Genomic DNA, 19974 nt, shown 5'->3' with positions numbered 1-19974 from the left:
ACCTAGACTAAGGTACACCAACTGTTTTCCCCATATAGTAGAAGCTCTACCCCGATCTATGGTCTAGAGGTCCACTGTGATGTTAACAATGGTATCAGAGCAAGGACGGTATCGGGTAGAGCATAGAAAAGAAAGAACACGGGTTAAATCCATTTCGGATTGAAACTCTAACCCTAATCGGGTAAAAGAAACTAAAAAGAGACCAGGGATGGCAGACGTCACTGGAAACCCGGTCACCACCGCCACCGTGCGGGGAAAAGTGCCGCACCGCCGTCCTCGCAGGCGCACGGCAAGCAAAGAACAGAAAAGAACTAATCCAGTACGGATCTGAGAACATAGAAGGTTCCCCAACCCTAACCCTAACTGGGTGAAGAGGAAGGGCCCTCGGCTCACGAAGCCGAACCCTAACCCACGAAAAACCGTGGGGAAGAACAACAGTGAACCCGATTCGGATGAACTAACCCATCCTCATCCCAATCGAAATCAAAACCGTGAAAAGAAAAGAAATCAAAGAAAAGAAAGGAAATCCAAAGAAAGAAGAAGAACAGGGGTTGGAACCCGAACCCTTATCCTAGATTCCGATTCGGATGAACTCCGAAAAGAAAAGAAAGAAGATCTAAAGAGAAGAAAGGCAAGAGGGGAAGGGGCCTATCTCGAAGATCTTGAATCAAAACCGAGACAAAACCGAATCGGTTCAAAAGAACTCTAACCCTAACTCGCGATGAGGAAGGGGAAAAGAGTGATTCAGTACAAATAGAAAAGAAAAGAATCAAATGAATGAGTTGAAACGAATAGAACAAACCCTAATTCCCCACACCAGTTCGGAAAAGAGAAGAACAACTCAAATCGGAGAAGGGGAAAAGGGGATCGGACCTACCTCGCCGTGCGTCGGGATGGCCCTTCGCCGGCACGGGAGAAGAAGGGCCGAGCCAGGGTAGCGTTTCGCCGGTCTCGGCCAAGGGGGCGCCGCGGCCAGGCCGCTCAACGGCGGCACAGTCACCCGTTGGGGAGCATGCACACCGGCGAGGGGGCCGGCAACGGCGCCATGGCTGCCTCGCTCCACCGCTTTCGCTCGCTCTCGGTGTCTCGCTGTGGCTACGCTGAGAGGAGAGGAGAGCGACGAAAGAGAAAGCGAAGAGAGAGAAGCAGGCAGAAGCGAATGGGGCTAGGGTTTTCAGCCGACGCTGGCGAGTGGGTTTTTGACCCCGCGAAGCCTGCGGGTGACCGTCGGATGCGAACCGACGGCGGAGCGCGACCGGGCCAGCGATGAGGCCCAGGCGGGCGCGCGCGGCCGAGCGACTTTGCCGGCCCAGGCCCAGGTTGCGGCCTAGGTGCGGCCGACGTCGCGCAAGGGAGCTGGGTCAGGCTATTTTGCTGGCCGGGCCGAAAGAACAGTGACTTAATTTTTCCTTGTAGAAAATAGAAAAAGTAATTTTTTCCTGTGGGTAAAATTGAAGAAATTGAGTATACGTTTTCCACTGCTAAAGAAATGGTTTATTCTCCAGTTAATTTATACCGATGTGATATTTAATTGGAGAAAAAGAGAGTTTTTCCGCTGCTAAAGAAATTATTTATTCTCCAATTATTTTGAGCCAATGTGATATTTAATTAGAGAAAAAGAGATTTTGACATGATTATGATGTTGTTATTTTCTGACCAACGTTGTTAATAGCAATATCATAATTTTAATGATTTATGCATTAATTCTATTTCTGCCCAACGGTGATGTAGAATTAGTGTATAAGAACAGTTGTGAATTTTAATGATTTTATACATTAATTCTATTTCTGTCCAACGGTGATGTAGAATTAGTGTATACGAACAGTTGTATGTTTTAATTTTGATCAACGTTGGAATCAAGGCATGCAAATGGTATCATTTTTATGTTAAGAAAAGGTTTGTCCTAGTTTTCATCTTGTCTAAGGTGAACTGGGTAGTCATCTCACCATGTTCCACTGAGTCTGTAGCACTGGTGAGAGACACAAACGAGGCTGATGTCGTTTAGGCAACTAAAGAGAGTGATTTTGAATTCTGAAAGATGTTATATACCCTTGAGCATAGGAAGTGTGTCACTGTCAATAAGAAATGTTTGGTTGTGATAAAGAACACGATTGAGCCTGTAATTGTGGGCTCAATCCCAGAGTGTGACACGGTCATCGAGTACCTCGATAGAATAAAGAGTCAGTTCACTGGCTCTTCAAAGACATATGCTACCCAGCTGATAAAGCAGCTGGTGACAGAGTGTTACTCTGGAAATTATGGTATAAGAGAGCTCACGATGTGTCGTCGAAATTATGGCACTATCGTTTAGGCTATATTTTGAGGGAGAGAATAAAAGACCAGTTAAGAATAATATTTTTCCTCCATTAGAGCTCTCAGATTTAGAACAATGCAGAGAATGCATAAAAGAAAAGTATGTAAAGAAAGTTAAGAAAGATGTCAAACAAAGCGCAAGAATTCTACAGATTATTGATACAGATATTTGTGGTCTGTTTCCTATAAAGAGTATGGATGGTTATGATTCATTTATAACATTCACAGATAATTACTCCCGTTATGACTACATTTATCCAATGAAAGAAAGAACAGAAGCATTTGATAAATATAGATATTTAAAGGCAAAAGTTGAAATTCAATGCAATTTAAAGATTAAAATAGTCAGGTCTGACCGTGGGGGAGTACTACGGTCGGCGTACCCTAAAAGAATGACATAGTAGCCCAGTATTCTACACCGGGCGAACCTCAACAGAATAGAATAGCTAAAAGAATCAATCATACCCTGATGGATATGGTGGACAATATGATAAGTTACTTCACCTTACAGTTGAGCCTATGAATGGATGCGTTAAAAACCGACATTCATATTCTCAATAGAGTACAAAGTAAGTTGGTGCTCAAAACACCGTATGAGTTGTGGACAGGAAGAGTACCCTCACCGAACACTTAAGTGTGTGGGGAAGCCCTGCTGAGGCTAAAGTATTTAACCTAAACATTAGAAAGTTAGATCCCAAAACAGTAAGTTGTCATTTGTTTGGCTACCCAGAAAAGTCAAAAGTTTTTTATTTTCTACTGTCCAGAGAGACATACAAAGTTTGTGAAAACGAGACATGCTATCTTCCTAGAGGATGGATTGATGAGGGGGAGCATGGTAGCTCGAGAAATTGACATTGAAGTGAAGCGGGTGTATGCACCCACTCCAATAATTCATGAGCCATTTTTCTCACTACCTGCTGTCGCTGCACCGATAGTGCTAGATACTGTGGTGCCAGCACCTGTTGTTATCCCACCTATGGCAATAATGAATGATGATGAGGAACCTGTTCTTCAGGATCCTATAGAACCTATTGCCACACATGAGGGAGAGCAACAACAGCCTTAAACAGAAGATGTGTCAAATGTGAAGGCCTCTAGAAGGTCTCAAAGAGTTAGAAAATCAGCTATTCCTGCTAATTATAAAGTGTACAATACTAAGGAATTTCAAATGAAGGATGATCCCACCTTGTTTGAAGAAGCCATGAGTAGTGATCATTCATCAAAGTGGCTTGAGGCCAGGGAAGATGAAATGAAATCAATGAATATCAATAAAGTTTGGGATTTGGATATAATTTCTAAAGGAGTCAAAACAGTAGACTGTAAATGGGTCTACAAAACAAAACTTGACTCTCAAAGGAATATAGAGAGATATAAAGCGCGACTTGTGACAAAAGGTTTTATGCAAAGAGAAAGGATTAATTACAATGAGATATTTTCTCCAATCTCGTGTAAAGTTTTCTTCAGAATCATAATGGTATTAATGGCACATTACGATTTAAAATTACATCAGATGGATGTAAATACGACATTTCTCAACGGAAACTTGGAGAAAAATGTTTACGTGGCACAACCGAAAGGTTTTGTCATGGAAGAAAAAGAACGAATGGGATGTCGCCTAAAGAAATCCATTTATGGATTAAAACAAGCTTCAAGACAGTGGTACTTGAAGTTTGATCAGACAATAAAAAATTTTAGGTTTTAAAGAAAATGTAGAGGACAATTGTGTCTATGCAAAGTTTAAGAATGGGAAGTTTATCTTTCTTGTCCTGTATGTGGATGATATATTACTTACTAGTAGTGATGTCAGTCTACTATAGGACACGAAGAAGTTTTGTCCTCAAAACTTGATATGAAAGATCTTGGTGAAGTCTCGTTCGTTCTAGGGATCGAGATTCACCGAGATAGAAGAAAAGGAGTATTAGGACTGTCACAAAAGACATACATAGAAAGAATCTTAAAGAAATTCAGTATGCATAAATGTAATCCCTCACCTACTCCTATAGTCAAGGGCGACAGACATGGGGATTTTCAATGCCCCAGGAACCAATATGAGCTCAATCAAATAAAAGTGGTTCCATATGCTTCAGCTGTCGGAAGCTTACAATATGCTCAAGTATGTACGTGCCCTGACTTGGCATTTGTTACCGGGTTACTTGGCAGATTCCAGAGCAATTCTGGAACAAAACAATGAAATTAGTAAAGAAAATCTTGTATTATTTGCAAGGAACGAAAGGCCTCATAATGACATATAGAAGATCTGATTCACTCCACATAGTGGGAAATTCAGATTCTGATTATGCGAGAGATGATAGAAAATCCACGATGGGATAGTATTCACTCTTGAAAAGGGGAGCTATTTCATGAAAAAGCTCAAATGCAAACTGTCACTACATCGTCCACAATGTATGACAGTTTGTAGCGTGATATGAGGCAACAGGACAGATGAACTGACTAAAGAAGTTCATACCCGGTTTGAAGGTGGTTGACGACATCTATAGACCACTTAAGTTATACTGCGATTATAATCTGGCTGTATAGTATGCTCACAACATAAGTCAAGTGGTGCTGCCAAACACATTGACAAAGAGTATTATGTTGTGATAGAAAAAGTCCGGGATCAAGTCATAAGTCTTGAGCATATAAGTACAGAAAAGATGCTCATGGATCCGCTTACAAAAGGCTTACCACCCAACGTGTTCAGAGAACATAGTGTTCAGAGAACATGTAGCTAGCATGGGTTTAAGGAAAAGCCTAAAATTCCTGGACAAAAGAAGACCCAAAGATAAATATCAATTTCAGAACAGAGTAGTGTGTTGTAGCTGTTAAATCTATCAGCAATGGACCGTGACGATGAGACATGCTCCATGCGCTAATCTATAATGGAATGAACAAAAGTAAATGATATGAGATTGAAAGATAGTAATGAGATTAAGAGGGAGAATGTTAGTTGATTTCCACCAATAGGCCCAACGGCCTATTGGGCCCTTGTCTCTGCGCCCTGATCGGGGGCGCCCAACCCTAGTACGGTTGGTGGACCCCTGTCGCACAGCACGTATAAAAGAGAGGTGGGGATCACGGCTCTAACTACGAGGTTGGTCTGAGCCGCCGTGATCCACCGATAGAAACCCTAATCTAATCTATAGTGTGCTGCCAGCGACGAGATGCCCCACCACTCCGCCGTCGCCCCTGCAGGGTCACCACCGTACCACTACGGACTCCACCGAGCCGAGCAGCCTCTACACTGGCGTCCAAGCCGCTGCGGCGCCATGGACAGAGCGGTGACCTAGACTAAGGTACACCAACTGTTTTCCCCATCTAGTAGAAGCTCTACCCCGATCTATGGTCTAGAGGTCCACTGTGATGCTAACACTGCTCTCTCCATCCTAAGTCATTTTAGCTTTTTTGGAGAGTCAAAATATCTTAAGTTTGACCAAATTTATATGATACAGTAATACGGTAACATTTATGATACTAAACAAGTATTATTATTGATTAATTATATTTTTCTAGTAATACGGATTTGATGTCATAAGTTTTTGTAATTTTCTCTATAGTTTTTTTGTAAAATTTCAGTTGCTTTAACTTAAAAAAAACTTAAAATAATTTATAATTTGAAATGGAGATAGTACATACGAACAGAGCACGTGCAGAATATATGGCTGGGGTCGCACATGTCGGGCGTGCTCAAATTTGCTTCCAGTGCGATCCGTTCCCGCAGAGGTCGGGCACATGGATGAATCTCATTAATTACCTGGAACCAGAATTGGTGGTGATGTCGACTCACAGCCCTGCCCTACCTGCAAGGTAAGACCTCTCGGCTACTGCTCCTTCCGTTTTAAAACGAGTATATCCCATCGAGAAATATCAATCAACTACAAATTTAACTAAACGCATATTGCACGGGAAGTACAAAGTTTAACTAACTATCTGTAAAAAATATTAATATTTATGATATCATGTACTCTCTTTATCCTAAATTATAAGTCATTTTAACTTTCTCGATGAGTCAAAACATCTCAAATTTAATCAAATTTATATAATAAAATAATAATATTTATGATACCAACTAAGTATCATTATATTCTTCATTAATTATATTTCCATATATTATATGTATTTGATTTCATAAATCTTTGTAAATTTTTTTTTATAATTTTAGTCAAACTTGAGATGCTTTGACTCTATAAGAAAGTTGGAATGATTTTTTTTCTCGAATATGCAAGAGCGTTACGTATCATTGTATTAAGGAAGAAGAGAGTTTTACAAACAACCGGGCATCCGACCGATAATGTAAACTACTACATGACGGCTAGAAAGTTGGAATGACTTATAATATGAAATGGAGGGAATAATAAATATCATTACTACTAAATTCCTATTCACGTGTATTATGTAATGACAGTGTTGCCAACTTTTTATATGTGTACTCCCTCGGTCCCTAAATATTTATCGTTTTCGCTTAACAAGAAACAACTTTGACTAAATATATATTAAAAAATATTAATATTTATGGTACATAATTAGCATCATTGGATGGATATTTGAATCTAGTTTTTTTAACAAATTTACTTGGAGACACAAATGTTGTATGTATTTTCTATAAATTAAATCAAACTTATCGACACGCAAACCATGGCGACACACATTAGGGACAGAGGGAGTACTCTTCAACTCCCTCCTCGGATTATTAAGCAAATAGACAGTTACAGGGAAAAATGCCTTTGGAGTGGTGGTGAAATACACAGGACAGGTAATTGCTTAGCAGTTTGGGAAGCAGCATGCAGGTCAAAGAAAGAAGAGGGACTTGGTATTATTGATCTCAAAACCCAGAACATTGCTCTTCTTTTGAAGTATATGGACAAGTTTTATAACCATGCTAATCTGCCCTGGGTCCACCTGACTTGGGATAATCTATACAATAATCAGCAGACGCCACCACAGGTTAGAATTCCTAGTGGCTCCTTTTGGTGGAAGGACATTTTGAAACTTTCTGACAAGTATAAATCCATTTCTGTCTGCATACCTAATAAGGGTAATACTCTAGTGTTTTGGTTAGAATCATGGGATGGTAACTCACTGAAACTCAGGTTTCCATAGCTCCTCTTTTGTTAAAAAGCCCAAATCCTCTCTGAGTTTCTTGATCAACAATGATTTGGACAGAATCTTCAGTCTTCCCCTCTCCTAGTCAGGCTGCAGCTCAGCTTGCTGAAGTACAGGAGATCGTGCATAACTTAAATCTGGACCCTGAGGCATATGATACATGGGTTTACAAATGGGGATCTCGTTTCAGCTCTAGTAAAGCCTACAAACATTTGAGAGGAACCCTGGAAGCTTCTCCTTTGTTTAATTGGCTCTGGTCATCTAGTAATTTGGGAAAGCATAAGTTTTTCTTCTGGTTATTGCTGAGAGATCGCTTCAATACAAGGAATATTCTAAGAAGAAAGAATCGTATACTTGATTACTACAGCTGTGTCCTTTGCAACAGTGGTAGTGAAGAAACTCTTGAACATCTTTTCTTTACATGCCCATTTAGCCAAGATTGTTGGTATACTTTGCATATTTACTGGAATACAAACTTGGGACCGTTGGACATGGTCATTGAAGCCAGGACAGCCTTTGGTCACTCTATCTTCAGGGAGCTCATGATAACAGCTTGTTGGATTATACGGAAAACTAGGAACAACATTATATTTGATAATGAAAACTGCAACCTGTCGACCTTGAAAAGGCTTTTCAAGGAGGAGCTTGGCCTGGCGTGTATCAAGGCTAAAGCAACAACTAAGGGCCCCTTATCCCTTTGGCGAGACAGTTATTCATGATGTTGTCATTCTTTTATTTTTGGGCCTGGTTGCCTTGTAACTGTAGTAGCAGTTGTTGTAGTTCTTTTCTCCCCTTTTTCTCTCCCTGTATATTTGGCTCTTTTGTACGTTCTTTCATTAATGAAAATCAAAAAAATAGGTAGGGGACTAGCTTCTGCCAACTCGTACGTGCATTCTATAGCTAGCAACTAGCTTAAGCTAGCTACTAGGTTAGCTGGGCACAATAACTTTTTCGAACGCGCTCGGCCGGGGTGGTGGAAGGAATCTGGACGAGACGGCATGGATGCAATTGGGAGGTTGGTAGCTGGAGGTTGGTGGACAGACGGCATCACCTGGTTCAGCACCACCTCACCTAATTCAGCTATTCAGCTGGCTGACGCCGCTGGTTTGCTTCTAAAACGTGATTGCCGTGGCCGTTCGATCTCCCCGAAGATTCCTCCAGTCAACTGCGAAAGCGATTTGTGATTTCACAACGTCTGGTTTTAGGTTCTAATCCTACATTACTTCGAGACTCTTTGCCACAATATAGATAGCTGGTTTGCTTTCTGAGGTGGCGCCGCAACGGCAGAACCGCAGCCGAAATACTCCTCTTGGAAAAGGCAGGCAGGCAGGTAGGTACTTCATGGGTGAGTTGATGACTGACTGACGATGGAGCTCGTGTCGTTGTCTCAACTCACAAAATTGCTCTGTGATTAGCCAAACTTTGTGCTTCTCCTCCTCGTCGTGCTCCTCGGCGTCTTGTTAGTACCACGAAACATGAAAGGCATCCAGAAGGATTCCACCAGGGTGCGACAGTGAGTGCGCTGCGCTACCCTCTTTTGCAGGGCTCCAAGTGCAGACAGACGGCATCGGGGGAAAGGTGGTTGCTGTTCTCGATAAACACGCAAGATATCAGGAGGGTGAGGGTCATGCTGTCTGGCTGGCCTGCATTGGACAGCCTCGCTCTCCTACCTACCTGCCTGCCTGCCTCCAGCATATTTTCAGGTTGCCGAGTGTGTGTATGCGATCCGATCCTTGGGGACGACGGCCTGTGAGAGAAGCTGCGGCATTATTTATTTATGGCCAGCCGGATCGGCGATGCCGAGCAGCGATAGGATGCTACTGCCTTGGCTGGATGTAGCAAGAGTTAGGTGCAACCAGATTTCTGGTGGGAGTGTCCTTTGCAACCAGGCACAAGCCTGGAGCCCTGGACCGCTGCAGCCACATGAGTGACCAATCTGCACATATCTGTATGCCTGATTCTTCCTCCCTTATCCAGTCGCACGCACGGCATCAATCGAAGCGGTTTGCCAGAGCGACGGTAGATGAGAAGGTACAGGTGCTGCTCGTTCAGGAGTCGGGGATGATAACAAGATGGTCAAGAACAACGAGTATTCCAGTTCCAGATTGAATCTTTGATCGTTAAATCATACTACGGCCGTCAATTTATTTTTACTGTAATTGTTTTGATAACTTTTTTTTACTGTAATTTGAGACTCTGCTGCAGCCTCGCATGATTCAGGAGCAAGTTGTCTTTGCTCGCGGCGGACTACGCAGCATCCGGTCAGGCCGTATCCTCAGAACTGGGAGTAACGGGCCAATCCGAATCTCACGGCCCACAATAGCCAAATATGCCGCACTTCCGCACCCACTCTGCTGGGCCACACATCACATCGACCAAACGCACGGCGAAGCGCTTCGGCAGAGAGAAAACGAACAGCCCATCAAGGCCGAGCTAGCATCCCAACTCGCACGGCCCTCAACAATCGCGCCTCGGTTTCGTCGTCGGAACACCGAACACGGAAACCGTGCGACCGCCGAGCAGGGCAGAGGAACCGTCGCGCGCCGCGCGGATCGCCCGGCGTGCTCTGGCACTGACGCGTGGGCGCCGCCGCCCTTCGCCACTTCCCTCCCTTCCTCGCGAGTGGCTGTCGCGCGCGGCTGTTTCCAGTAGCAGCCTACACGCGGCGGCTGTCCGGTCTGGGCGTGGGGATTTGGAACTCGTTTCCTCCGCTTCTGTCGAGGACGGCATTTGGCAAAGGAAACTGATGCTGCCAGCTGCCAATTGCCGCCACTCCGTCTCCGTGGGACCAGCAGCTTTCTCCGAATGGACAACCGAGACCGCGTGGCTTAGGCGCGTTTAGTTCCGAAAATTTTTGGTTTTTGGCTACTGTAGCATTTTTGTTTGTATTTGGCAAAAATTGTCCAATTATGGACTATTTAGGCTTAAAAGATTCGTCTCACGATTTCTCGACTAACTGTGTAATTAGTTTTTTTTTCGTCTACATTTAGTACTTTATGCATGTGCCGCAAGATTCGATGTGACGGTTACTATGCAAAAATTTTTGGCTTTTAGGTGAAACTAAACGGGGCCTTACTCGGCGACGACTCCGTTTCTGGTCCAAAAGCAGGGCAGGGCCCGTCCAAGCGCGGCAGCATGCGGGCGCGGAGGGACAGGCGGCGGCGTCGGTGAGCACCGGACGTCCGCGCCACCACTAGCTTAAACTGTGATGACGGGGACGGGAGGTAGATCCGCGGACGAGAGCCACTCTGACACTCATCGCGCCCGCGGCGGATTCATGATCCTGCCATGCCGGAAAAGGGGTACCGTGTCCGGTCGCTACCACTGCCGTTCATAGGCAGCGGTGATTTAGCATGGTGTCGTCTACACGAAGAACAGAGTCGGAATGATCATCAAAGCATATATGATCAGCGTCATAGTGCTAGTGCGTGACACTTTTCAGTGTGACGACGCATCGATCCTTCGTGGACACTGCACGGCTGACTCACCATCGTTTGGAGCTAGTACGTCCCGAAAGGAGAACTGGCCGCTTGCACGCAAACGGCAGGGCAACTTTATTTCTTTTCGGAAAAAGGAGACGCGTCCACTTTTTTTTTTACAAAAGGGAGACGCGTCACTTTTTGAATTGAAGGAGAAAAAAAGCTAGAGCGTTGCGTAATATCCTATGGCTGGAAAGTACGCTGTTCCACGTCACGGGAGCGTTTTTTGTATTTAGATAGATAGATTTCAAAAAACTACAAAGGGATGTCCGGTACACAATTGTTGCTTGTTTGACGCGCACGGACGGTGTGCCTGCACATGGAAGGAAAAAGGCGGTAGTACAGTAGTAGTGGGTAAAACAGGAACAGGGTTGCTGGATGCAGGAAAAATACAAAGTATTCCTGCAATGAGAAAAGATGTTTCGTCCTCAAATCAAAAAGAAAGAAAGAAAGAAAGAAAGAAAGAAAAGAGGTGTCGTCCTCAAAAAAAGAAAAGAAAAGATGTTTTGTACTGTACATGCAAGCAACGGCTAGCGGAGGCGCGGCGTCCGCAATGTATGTACGGGCGAGGACATCACCAACAAGTAACCTGGGAATGGAATCTTGACAAGGACCGAGTCTATGTCTAACATCGTTGTCAACAGCAACCCCGTATCTTGGATATTCAGAACAAGTGTGGGCCCTTGTCTTTGTTGCAAACCCATGCACACCATAAACCCTGGAATCAACGTCTTTTAAACCTCATATAATTTGGGCATTATATTCGTTACTCTTAAACAGGAGCGCTAAGGAGTTGCGAGGGTTACATCATCCATACTCCCTCCGTCTCGTTATATGTGTAGTTTTAGCTTGTTACCGAGTGCAACGAAGATTCTCTAAACCTAGACATAGAATGTGTCCAGATGCATAGAACATGCTGTGAACCTAGGGCTGGTTTGGCCTGCGCCTAAGCGCGCCGAGCCACAGCAGGGACGCCGCCAAAACTGCGACGACCGTTTTTCTCGCCATAGTTTTGGCGGAGTGTGGCGTAGAAAATAAACTACGGCCCTATGCTCACGCCGCGACACGCCGCAAAGTGCGGCACCCAACCAACCAAACGGCCGCCGAAAACTGTGGCGTGAAATCTGCGGCGCTGGGCGGCACGGTGCAGCCGCGAACCAAACGCGCCCCTAGACATCCAATAGTGGACAGAGGGAGTATATGGCAAACATGTTTTCCATTTCTACTAGTACTTGACATGCATAACCCTGTTCGCTTGATCGTATCAGTCATGATACAGTGTTTCTCTCATAACAAAACAGCATCAGCCGAATTACAATTGTCAGTACACGGGTGGTCCATTTGACACGGTGAAGAGCCAAGCAATCAAGGAAAGCCAGCCCGGACAGGCAGAGCGCATGCATCCTTGCTCCGCCGCCGCCCCGCGCCCCCCTGTTGCTATTGCTAAAGAAAAAAAAACGAAAGCGTGAAGCCACAGCACGCTGCACGCTCACGTTGCTGGCCTACGATCGACGGATGACAGCACAGCACAAAGGATCCGACACAGCAAGCTGGCCAGCAACAATCCTGCGAACCGAGAGCGTCCGAGCCCCCTCCCGCCGAAGGGTCCCACCTCCCCGCGTCCGTCCACATCCGGCCTCCCACACAAGGCACGCCTGCCCCCAGCACCAAGATTTTCCATACCGTCCCCGTCAGCAGCAGCCACCGCTGACATCTTTGCCCCGCGGTCTGCGGGCCCGCATGTCGGTCGGGCGCGTCGTTATCAAAACAGTGGTAAAGCCGCCGGGTTCGTGACACGGTTCCTCTCAGGAAGATTCGGTCCGATGCCAGACGTTGGATCGGCATCCAACGACTGTGTTCCGCAACGGCTAGCCGCCAACGACGACACGCGGTGCAGATCTCGGCTTTGGCCCGTACGCTGCCCCCACGCTCCTCCACGCAAACACGTCGCGCAGCGCAGCCGCGCAGGCAGTAGTAGCCCCGCTCCGCTCCGCTCCGTTCACACCACTGTTCGATGGAATGCCTCACTAGTCACTAGTAGGGCTCCTGGTTCCAGGTCCAACCCACGCTCCCCCCACGCCGCCGTTCCCCACTGAGCAAACCCCGCCGCCGCCGCCGACGAGATGAAGGGGGCAATGCCGCCGCGGCCGTTCATGGTGCCGGGCCCGGGGGGCCCGATGCTGCCCCCGCAGCAGCAGTTCGGGCTGGTGGAGACGCGGCCCCCGCTGGCGGCCGTGCTGCGGCCGCGCTTCAACATCCCGGGCCTCCACCCCTCGGCGGCCGCCGCCGCCGCGGCCTCTGGCGCGGGCAAGATCGCATCCACCTACGACCTCGTCGAGCCGATGCGGTTTCTCTACGTGCACGTCGTCAAGGCGCGGGACCTCCCCGCGGTGTCCGCCACGGGCGCCATCGACCCCTTCGTCGAGGTCAAGCTCGGCAACTTCAAGGGCACCACGGCTGTCAAGGCGGCCAGCCACAACCCGTCCTGGCAGCAGATCTTCGCCTTCTCCGCCACGCACCTCCAGTCCCATCTGCTCGAGGTCTTCCTCAAGGCCAAGGATCTCGCCGGCGACGACCTCGTCGGCCGCGTCGTCTTCGACCTCGCCGAGGTGCCCGTCCGGGTGCCCCCGGACTCGCCGCTCGCGCCGCAGTGGTACCGCCTCGAGACCAAGCGCGGCGACAAGCTGCCCCACGGGGAGATCATGCTCTCCGTCTGGCTGGGGACCCAGGCCGACGAGGCGTTCCCGGACGCCTGGCACTCCGACGCGCACGCCGCCGCGGGCCCCGCGGCCGTCGCGTCCACGCGTGCCAAGGTATACTTCTCGCCCAAGCTCGTGTACCTCCACGTCGCGGCTATCGGCGCGCAGGACCTCATCCCGCACGACACCTCGCGCCCGATGAGTGCCTGCGTCAAGCTGCAGCTCGCCGGCCAGGTGCGCCGCACGCGCCCCGGCGCGCCGCCGGGGACGCCCAACCCGATTTGGAACGAGGAGTTCATGTTCGTCGCGTCGGAGCCCTTCGACGAGCCGCTCGTCGTCACCGTCGAGGACCGCGTCGCGCCGGGCCGCGACGAGATGCTCGGCCGCATTGTGCTGCCCCTCGCAGCAGCAATGCCGCGGCACGACCACTTCGGCAAGCCCGTGGAGCCGCGGTGGTACAGCCTCATGCGCCCCTCCGATGATCCTGAGAGGAAGGAAGTGAAGTTCGCAAGCAAGATACAGATTCGGATGTCCCTTGATTTTGGGTATCATGTTCTTGACGAGTCCACCTACTACAGCAGTGATCTGCAGCCATCATCAAAGCCTGCAAGGAAACCAAGCATTGGGATGCTTGAGCTGGGAGTTCTGGGTGCGCGGAACTTGATACCGATGAAGCCCAAGGATGGACGCACCACAGACGCCTATTGTGTGGCCAAATATGGACCAAAGTGGGTGCACACCAGGACTATTCTTGACAAGCTGAATCCACAATGGAATGAGCAGTATACTTGGGAGGTGTTTGATCCTTGCACCGTGATCACAGTGGTGGTGTTTGACAATGGCCAAATTGGGAGCAAGAATGGCGGTGGCCCAGATCAGCGGATTGGGAAGGTCAGGATCAGGCTCTCTACACTGGAGACGGATAGAGTGTACACGCATTTCTACCCTTTGCTGGTTTTACATCCAAGTGGACTCAAGAAGACTGGCGAGCTTCATTTGGCTGTGCGGTTTACCTGCACAGCTTGGGTGAACATGATGGCGCTGTATGGTCGTCCCATGCTTCCAAAGATGCACTACACACAGCCGATCCCAGTGATGCAATTGGACTACCTGAGGCACCAGGCAATGCAGATTGTTGCAGCAAGACTCAGCCGTGCTGAGCCCCCGCTGCGCAGGGAGGTTGTGGAATACATGCTCGATGTGGACTCGCATATGTTTAGTCTCCGGCGCAGCAAGGCTAATTTTCATCGGATTACCTCACTGTTCTTTGGTTTTTTGGCAATGCTCAAGTGGTACGATGGCATCAGGAGCTGGCGGAACCCAATCACAACAATGCTAGTACACATGCTGTTCCTGATACTGATCTGCTACCCGGAGCTCATCCTGCCTACCATCTTCCTCTACATGTTCATGATCGGGCTGTGGAACTATCGGTACAGGCCAAGGCATCCGTCGCACATGGATACTAAGCTGTCCCATGCTGAGCTGACACACCCTGATGAGCTTGATGAGGAGTTTGACACATTCCCTTCCTCCAGACCGCCTGAAATTGTCAGAATGCGCTATGACAGGCTGAGGAGCGTCGGAGGTCGTGTGCAGACTGTGGTTGGGGACCTGGCGACACAAGGCGAGAGAGCCCATGCTTTGCTGAGCTGGAGGGACCCTCGGGCCACCGCCATCTTCATTTTCTTATCCCTGGTGGTCGCCATTGTGCTGTACGTGACGCCGTTCCAGGTTTTGATGGTGATAGCAATGCTTTACCTGCTGCGACATCCCCGGTTCCGCAGCAGGATGCCCTCCGTTCCTTTCAACTTCTACAGGAGACTGCCTGCCAAGTCTGATATGCTCCTTTGAGATCACAGTATTCAGCGTAAGAGAAACAGGTGCAAGTCATACTTATTTATGTCTGTTTCGCTCGGTTCGGTTCCTTCTGATTAGCATCAGATCAGATGTGAATATACCTGATGAGTTCATATATTAGAGGTCATTAGTGTCCCAGCAATAAGGTGTCGGTTTAATGGTTTATTTCCTTGGTTATGCCAAAGAAAGGGAACAACTGGATCCCTTTTGAGTTTTGGGATAGTGAGAGGAGGTTTTTGGGTGCAGAAATGTAATGTTAACTTCAGGTTGTTAGCATAGAACTAATGGCAGGAACAATGTTATCCCCCGTGTATTATGTTTGTACTATTTGTGTCAATTTTGTTTGTGTTTCAGTGATCTTTTCCCTGCACCTGGGCCATGCTGTTTGCGTTTTGTGTGACCAACAGACCATGTTGTGTTCGAACCACTCACCTTGTTTGGGTTCACTGGACATGCCCTGCTTGCTGCGGTTGTACTCCTTGTTAATACGCGGTTTTGCTGTGTTGTTTGTTGGTGACAAATTTTTGCCCGTCTCCAGGGTTTGTCATCGTTGTGACCTGCAAGATTGTTGCTTTGGTTAATCTTTTGACTATAGGTGCCGTGTTCTAGCATCATATGTAGAAATGAAGCCGCATTTCGTATGAATCACGCAGCCCTCAGCCTGTTCGGGAGGCCGTAAACGATCGTGGATTATTTACTGCTGGCTGGTTTGGTGTGAGAGAAAAATATTGTTCCCGGCTGAAAATTTACGATCGTTTACGAGCAAACGAACAGGCTACGCAGTACGAGAGTGCGAAAAGGATGTTAGTCATTTCTGCAGGATAATGGTGATGGGTAGGTGAAGTAGGTATCTAAAGATACTCGGAGTTACCGTTGCCCATATCAAAATTTATTTATCTCCCTTACGCACGGAAAGAGATCTTCTGATGTTTCTTCTTGCGAGGAACTTCTGATAGGTGGCGTGTTTTTTCAAAAAGATATCAGTTGTACGTGATGGCATGGGCAGCGTCACAGCCTCATAGACGATACTACGCCGGATGCATGTAAGGCTGTAACATCCTTGCAGTATTTACGCGTACGGCTGGAGTCGGCATCAGCGCATCAACCACGGACCACGGAGATGGTTCAAACTCTAGTAGCCGTTGATCAAACAACGATGCATGTGAGTCTACGGCTGGGTCGTACTATACATAGATAGCGATTTCCAAATGTACAAGCAAGCGAGTTCCTATGTAGTCACAGAAATGTAAACTTCTGAATCTATATTTCCTTCTCCAAACCAACCAGGTGGCGGGCTATTGCTCTGTGCATATTTTCTCCGGGCTTGGTCAGGAAGGAATGCCAGACGCCATGGTAGGAAGGTTTGGGAAGCAAGTGCAGCCGTGCGGCATATCTCCACGATGCTTAAAATGCCGGTCAAGCCGACTCAGCCGAGAAGGGAGAAGCAGTGACAGAAGCCGGCCGAGGGGTGGATCAAGATGAACACAGATGCTGCGTTTGATGATACTACCGCTACGGGCAGTAGTGGGGTTGTGATTCGTGATTGCAATGGAGTGGTGCTTGCTGGCGCGGCGCGCTGGCTTGATCATGTGCCGGACGCTCTTACTGCTGAGGCAATGGCGGCAAAAGAGGGGCTTGAGCTAGCGCTGGAGAACGGCTATGACAAGGTAATCCTGGGGGTCGATTGTAGCGCCCTGAAGTCCATGGTTGATAATCGCAAGGGATTAAGGTCCTCAGTTGGAGGAATTTGCTTTGATATTACAGAGTTAGGCAGGAGTTTTTGTGATTTCAAAATTGTATGGGTGTGTAGGGATGCTAACTCGGCGGCCCACCATTGTGCAAGTATGGTGTTGGCCACGAAGCGCGTCCTTTTTTGGCTAGACTATATCCCACCCCTAAGAATCAACGACATCATTTATCCGTAGTATTCCACAAAAACAAACACGAATTCATTCTCAATGCCTGAAATTACTACCACGTTACTTAGGGAGAATAAAATTGTTTACATCTCTACGTGCAGATAAAATACCCACCTCAATGATTCAATATTCATCACTGCGCAAAAATTAACCTAGAAATATTCTTATGGGGCATTTGGATTATTTCATTTTAGAGGAATTGGAATATACTTAATTGGAATATACTTAAGGCGCGGCATCGCGAAAACACCACCACACCACGACGCCTGGCGGCCGCGCGCGGGAGTCACACCTCAGGGGCTCAACAACCGCGCCAGCACTCAGCTCGGGAAAAAAAATATTTTAAGGCGCGGCATCGCGAAAACACCACCACACCACGACGCCTGGCGGCCGCGCGCGGGAGTCACACCTCAGGGGCTCAACAACCGCGCCAGCACTCAGCTCGGGAAAAAAAATATTTTAAGGCGCGGCATCGCGAAAACACCACCACACCACGACGCCTGGCGGCCGCGCGCGGGAGGCACACCTCAGGGGCTCAACAACCGCGCCAGCACTCAACTCGGGAAAAAAATATTTTAAGGCGCGGCATCGCGAAAACACCACCACACCACGACGCCTGGCGGCTGCGCGCGGGAGTCACAACTCAGGGACTCAACAACCGCGCCAGCACTCAGCTCGGGAAAAAATATCTTAAGGCGCGGCTGCGACACGGAGCATGTGGGTGGCCTGGTGCGCTATCTCCCCCGCGCGCGCGTCCCCGCTCCAGGAGTTCTCGATGGCGCCCGCGGCCGCGGCTGTCGTCGCAGCGGCGAGCCCGGCAGCGCTCCCTCGCTCATCGTCCCCAAGGAGCAGACGTCCCCAGTGCCGTGCCTGCTCGTTTCGGTGCGCCGGGCCGAGCGCACGCCCCTCAACACTTGTGTCCTCCTCTGTAAGTCAGCTCCAGCACAAACTCCAAGCTTATCCACTCTTATCTTTCCAGCTCGTGCTCGTGCTCCGCTTCTGTTATCCGATAGCACGACGGACATCGTACCTCGCACAAGCTCATGCTCCTTCGGGCTTCCGCGACAATTGGAAATTTTGATTTGGCAAATCGTTCGTCGTACCAACGCTAGTGTCACTAGTGCCGTGTGCGCTCTGGCGTGACGATTTCAGTTCCCATACAGCTGAAGTCGTGCTGCGCTGGCCATCCCCGGATTCGGCAGCCGTACGGACGGCCGCACTGCAGCCAGCAGCAGGCAGAAGTGGTGGGCAGCACCGTCGACGACGACGAGGCGTGCGAGCTGGTGAGCGGCTCGGACCTCGTCATCGGCGAGGGCGACGACAGCGTCAGCGCGTACCTTTTCAAGGCCGTCAAGAACAACAACGGCACCGGCGTCCTCCTGCTCTCCGACATCTTCGGCTTCGAGGACTCCGCCACGCGGGACTTCGCCTACCGCGTCGCCTGCAATGGCTACAAGTACTAAACCTTGTCCACGCCAATGCCATATATACTCACTTCTGCATCCAAGTCTAATCTCTCGGTGTCTGTATGCCCGCAGTGTCCTGGTTCCCGACTTGTTCCGTGGGAACCCGTGGAAGCTGAACGTCCCGTTCGTCGCCGGCGGCGACAGCATCCAGCAATGGCTGGCCGGACATGCCCCGGGGCGGGTGTCCGGCGACATCGACGCGTGCACGCGGTGGCTGGTGGACGAGTTCAAAGCCGCGGGGGTGTCCAAGAAGCTGGGCGTGGTCGGGTTCTGCTACGGCGGCGGGCGCCTCGTGGAGACGCTGGCGCGTGACGCTGATGACAACTGCTTCAGCGCGGGGGTCTGCTTCTACGGGTGCCCGATGGACGCGTCCCTGGGCGATCGTATCGCGGCGCCCGTCCTGTTCGTGTGCGGCGACGGCGACCCGTACTGCTCCGTGGAGATGGTGCAGGAGCTGGAGAGGCGCGCGAGAGGCGCCCGGGCGGCGGTGTACGCCGGCAGGGGCCACGGGTTCGCGCACCGGCCGCAGTCGGTGGAGGATGATGCCGACGCCGAGAACGCGTTCAACGCGATGCGGGGGTGGCTGCACGACCACCTGCTCGCCTGATCAGACGGTGTAGACAAAGCGCGGTACACGGGTTGGGTATTTTGTACGTAAATAATGTGGCAGTGGAGTGCAAGGTTTACCCATAATCAGTTGCAAATCAAGGATGCTAGATTGCTAGTAAGAGTTTGAGTGAATTCAGTAATACCCCTGAATGCGAAAGTGTTATTTGTGGTACTTCAAAAACGATGACCTTTGTTCCGTTATCTAAAAAATTTTGTGATACTGACGCTGCTAACACTGAAGTGTTCATTAAATGTCCACGTGCCGCGACGGATGCCGGCTGTTTCTTGCTGAACCTTGCACGCACCAGCCCCCTTTATTTTCTTCGCCTCCGCCGCAGCAGTCGCGTTCTTGGCGGTGGCCTTCTTCGCCTTGTCCTCCAGGGATTTGTGCACCTTCGCAGGAACATCATGTTCCTCGTGGTGGATCCCAAACTCTTCAAAAACCCTGTTAAGCCGGGGCAATGTGCCAGCGAGGGCCTGGCGTGCCAGATACTCCTTGTCAGACATTTCACCGAGTATCTCACGCGCC

General features: G+C 49.0%; 2 protein-coding genes across 2 annotated transcripts; both read left to right on the top strand.

Annotated features, from left to right (window-relative positions):
- The first annotated feature begins 12869 nt into the window (after positions 1 to 12869).
- On the top strand, positions 12870 to 15788 carry LOC136518414 (FT-interacting protein 3-like). Its single transcript, XM_066512073.1, has one exon. The coding sequence runs from the start codon at positions 13016 to 13018 to the stop codon at positions 15443 to 15445; it is 2430 nt and encodes an 809-aa protein (XP_066368170.1). The 5' UTR covers positions 12870 to 13015; the 3' UTR covers positions 15446 to 15788.
- A 2188-nt stretch (positions 15789 to 17976) lies between these two features.
- Positions 17977 to 19672, top strand: LOC136517595 (uncharacterized). The gene is made up of 3 exons (XM_066511208.1): positions 17977 to 18298; positions 18534 to 18826; positions 18909 to 19672. The coding sequence occupies exons 1-3, from the start codon at positions 18086 to 18088 to the stop codon at positions 19441 to 19443; spliced, it is 1041 nt and encodes a 346-aa protein (XP_066367305.1). The 5' UTR covers positions 17977 to 18085; the 3' UTR covers positions 19444 to 19672.
- Positions 19673 to 19974: the final 302 nt, after the last annotated feature.

The sequence above is a fragment of the Miscanthus floridulus genome, chromosome 17, assembly GCF_019320115.1.
Source record: "Miscanthus floridulus cultivar M001 chromosome 17, ASM1932011v1, whole genome shotgun sequence".
Taxonomy (NCBI): Eukaryota; Viridiplantae; Streptophyta; class Magnoliopsida; order Poales; family Poaceae; genus Miscanthus; species Miscanthus floridulus.
This window is presented reverse-complemented; position numbering and strand designations above follow the sequence as displayed.

Excerpts from the sequence above, each read along its gene's own strand:
- LOC136518414 (XM_066512073.1), top strand. The coding sequence starts at position 13,016 with ATGAAGGGGGCAATGCCGCCGCGGCCGTTCATGGTGCCGGGCCCGGGG.
- LOC136517595 (XM_066511208.1), top strand. The coding sequence starts at position 18,086 with ATGTGGGTGGCCTGGTGCGCTATCTCCCCCGCGCGCGCGTCCCCGCTC. Across the intron at positions 18,299-18,533 it reads CAACACTTGTGTCCTCCTCT|CTGAAGTCGTGCTGCGCTGG; the intron begins GTAAGTCAGCTC and ends GTTCCCATACAG. Across the intron at positions 18,827-18,908 it reads GTCGCCTGCAATGGCTACAA|TGTCCTGGTTCCCGACTTGT; the intron begins GTACTAAACCTT and ends GTATGCCCGCAG.